Source organism: Citrus clementina, unplaced genomic scaffold (assembly GCF_000493195.1).
Source record: "Citrus clementina cultivar Clemenules unplaced genomic scaffold, Citrus_clementina_v1.0 scaffold_4, whole genome shotgun sequence".
Lineage (NCBI taxonomy): Eukaryota > Viridiplantae > Streptophyta > Magnoliopsida > Sapindales > Rutaceae > Citrus > Citrus x clementina.
Genome location: NW_006262274.1, coordinates 6,835,727 through 6,837,690, shown reverse-complemented (window position 1 = coordinate 6,837,690; position 1,964 = coordinate 6,835,727). Strand labels below are relative to the sequence as shown.

At 35.4% G+C, this 1,964-nt stretch overlaps 1 protein-coding gene across 1 annotated transcript in view; it reads left to right on the top strand.

Moving 5' to 3' along the window:
• The window catches only part of LOC18045640 (exocyst complex component SEC8), a 17,540-nt gene that overhangs the window by 13,916 nt on the left and 1,660 nt on the right, over positions 1-1,964 (top strand). The window contains 5 exon segments of the mRNA XM_006436436.2: positions 89-128; positions 130-282; positions 482-567; positions 1,173-1,359; positions 1,471-1,663. Coding sequence (XP_006436499.2) covers positions 89-128; positions 130-282; positions 482-567; positions 1,173-1,359; positions 1,471-1,663 — 659 coding nt within the window.

Below are 1,964 nucleotides of genomic sequence, written 5' to 3'. Positions count from 1 at the left end.
TAAGCTTTTTGTTTCCCCTTATTTAGGCAATAGTGATAATATTTGATGTGAGGTTCATCTGTGCATAAATGCTTTGGTAACAATCACGGGCAGTTCTTGAGAAGCAGAGTTATATGCTTATTGGTAGGCAATGATATTGATAAATTGGTGCGGCTTGAGCCAGATAGGGCATCTTTACCAAATGTTCAATGGGACAGTGTGAGTAGTGTCAACGATGCTGAAACTCCCGGTGTTGAATCAGAACTGAGAGAATTATTCTTGAGTTTGCGGCCTATCAGGCAGGTGTGTGTATCTGGTGGCTGCTTGTTTAAGTTTTATATTGAAAGTTTCTTTTGATCTTAAATTATGTGCCTCCTATTTAGCCTTTTTCCCCTTTCTCATCTGAGGTTTTAAGATCTTGACTTACTGAACAGAATTTCAAACACATAGTCTTGCTGTTAAACTATTTTCACCACATTTTCTCCATTTGTCTTTTTTACAGGAGAATCTAATTCATGATGAAAACAAATTAATTTTGCTGGCATCACTGAGTGATTCATTGGAGTATGTTGCCGACTCCATTGAGAGGCAAGTTCTTTCATGCGGTTGCTAACATAGACATATTCCCTTTTTTTCACTTTTTTTTTTTTTTTGGTGGGGGGAAACATCACTAGACTGCAACTTGACATCAGGAAAATGGGAAGTAGTTATATTAATAAACAATTTGAACCCCTAAAATCACTGAATGTTTATCTATGCATGTAAATGAGTTAAATTTGCTTTTACTTATTTGAGCGAGTAGCGGAGCTTATGTTCTCCCATGATTATTCGGCATCTTTTTCTTTAACATGCATATAGTGTTAAACGATGAGGCCGTTGATTAAATTGATGAACAAAGTGTATTTATGCATGGCAGACATGCCATTCTACCTATTCCCTCATAGGAAATGTCCGCCCATTGTTAGATGCTCCCCTGTGTTTCTACTGTATTTATGCTTTAGTTTTTCTTGCCACCATAGGTTAGTTGTTACTATAGGAATTGCCACCATTCTGACCTTGCTTCTTGAGAGAAGTTTAATGCAGATTGCTACTTCATTACAATTATTTTTCTTTTAAAATAATTATATTACCAAATTGCTTTTAACAGCTTTGGAGATTATTATTATTATCATCATTTTAAATTTAATGAACAGGCTTGGACGAGCAACCCTAAGAGAATCAAATCTAGTAGAAGAGAGTAGGAAGCCTCATCATAATCGATCAAGCAGTGCACCTTCAAGGGATTTAGCATCATTTGCAGATGAATATAGAAAATTAGCAATTGATTGCCTTAAGGTTCTACGTGTGGAGATGCAGCTGGAAACAATCTTCCATTTGCAGGTATGTGAAACCAGTGTGATGGGATAAATATTTCTCCTCAATTGAGTAGAATTTTAAGAAAATCTTGTTGTGGAAATCTCTTTAACTCATTGAATGTCATGATTTGAACAGGAAATGACAAGTAGGGATTATTTAGAGGACCAAGATGCGGAAGAGCCTGATGACTTTATTATTTCTCTCACTTCACAGGTGAGTATCCATATGTGTGCTTATATTCTGAGGCAGATAGAGCGTGATGACCTTATCTCATGCCTGCTTCTGGGTAATTCTTTTGTGCACCTGGAATTTGTGTTTTTCTTTTTTTTTTTAACTCTTTTTCTTCCTCGACAATGTTTGAAGGAAAATAACACGAGCATGGGACAGCAACCCACTGAATTGGCTTGGTCATAAAAGGATAAATTAGCATGAATGATGGCCTTTGTAATACTAATTCTTTCATTAATAATGTTAACTATCCCTACCAATAAATACTGTAGAGAACCTACTTCTGCAATGTTATACCACTTTTTAAAATTGTATTTTTATTTGAAGAGTTATTGGTAGAGAATTAATCTGAGCATTGAGGTTTCAAATTATTTTCAATGGTACTGCTACAGTATATAATT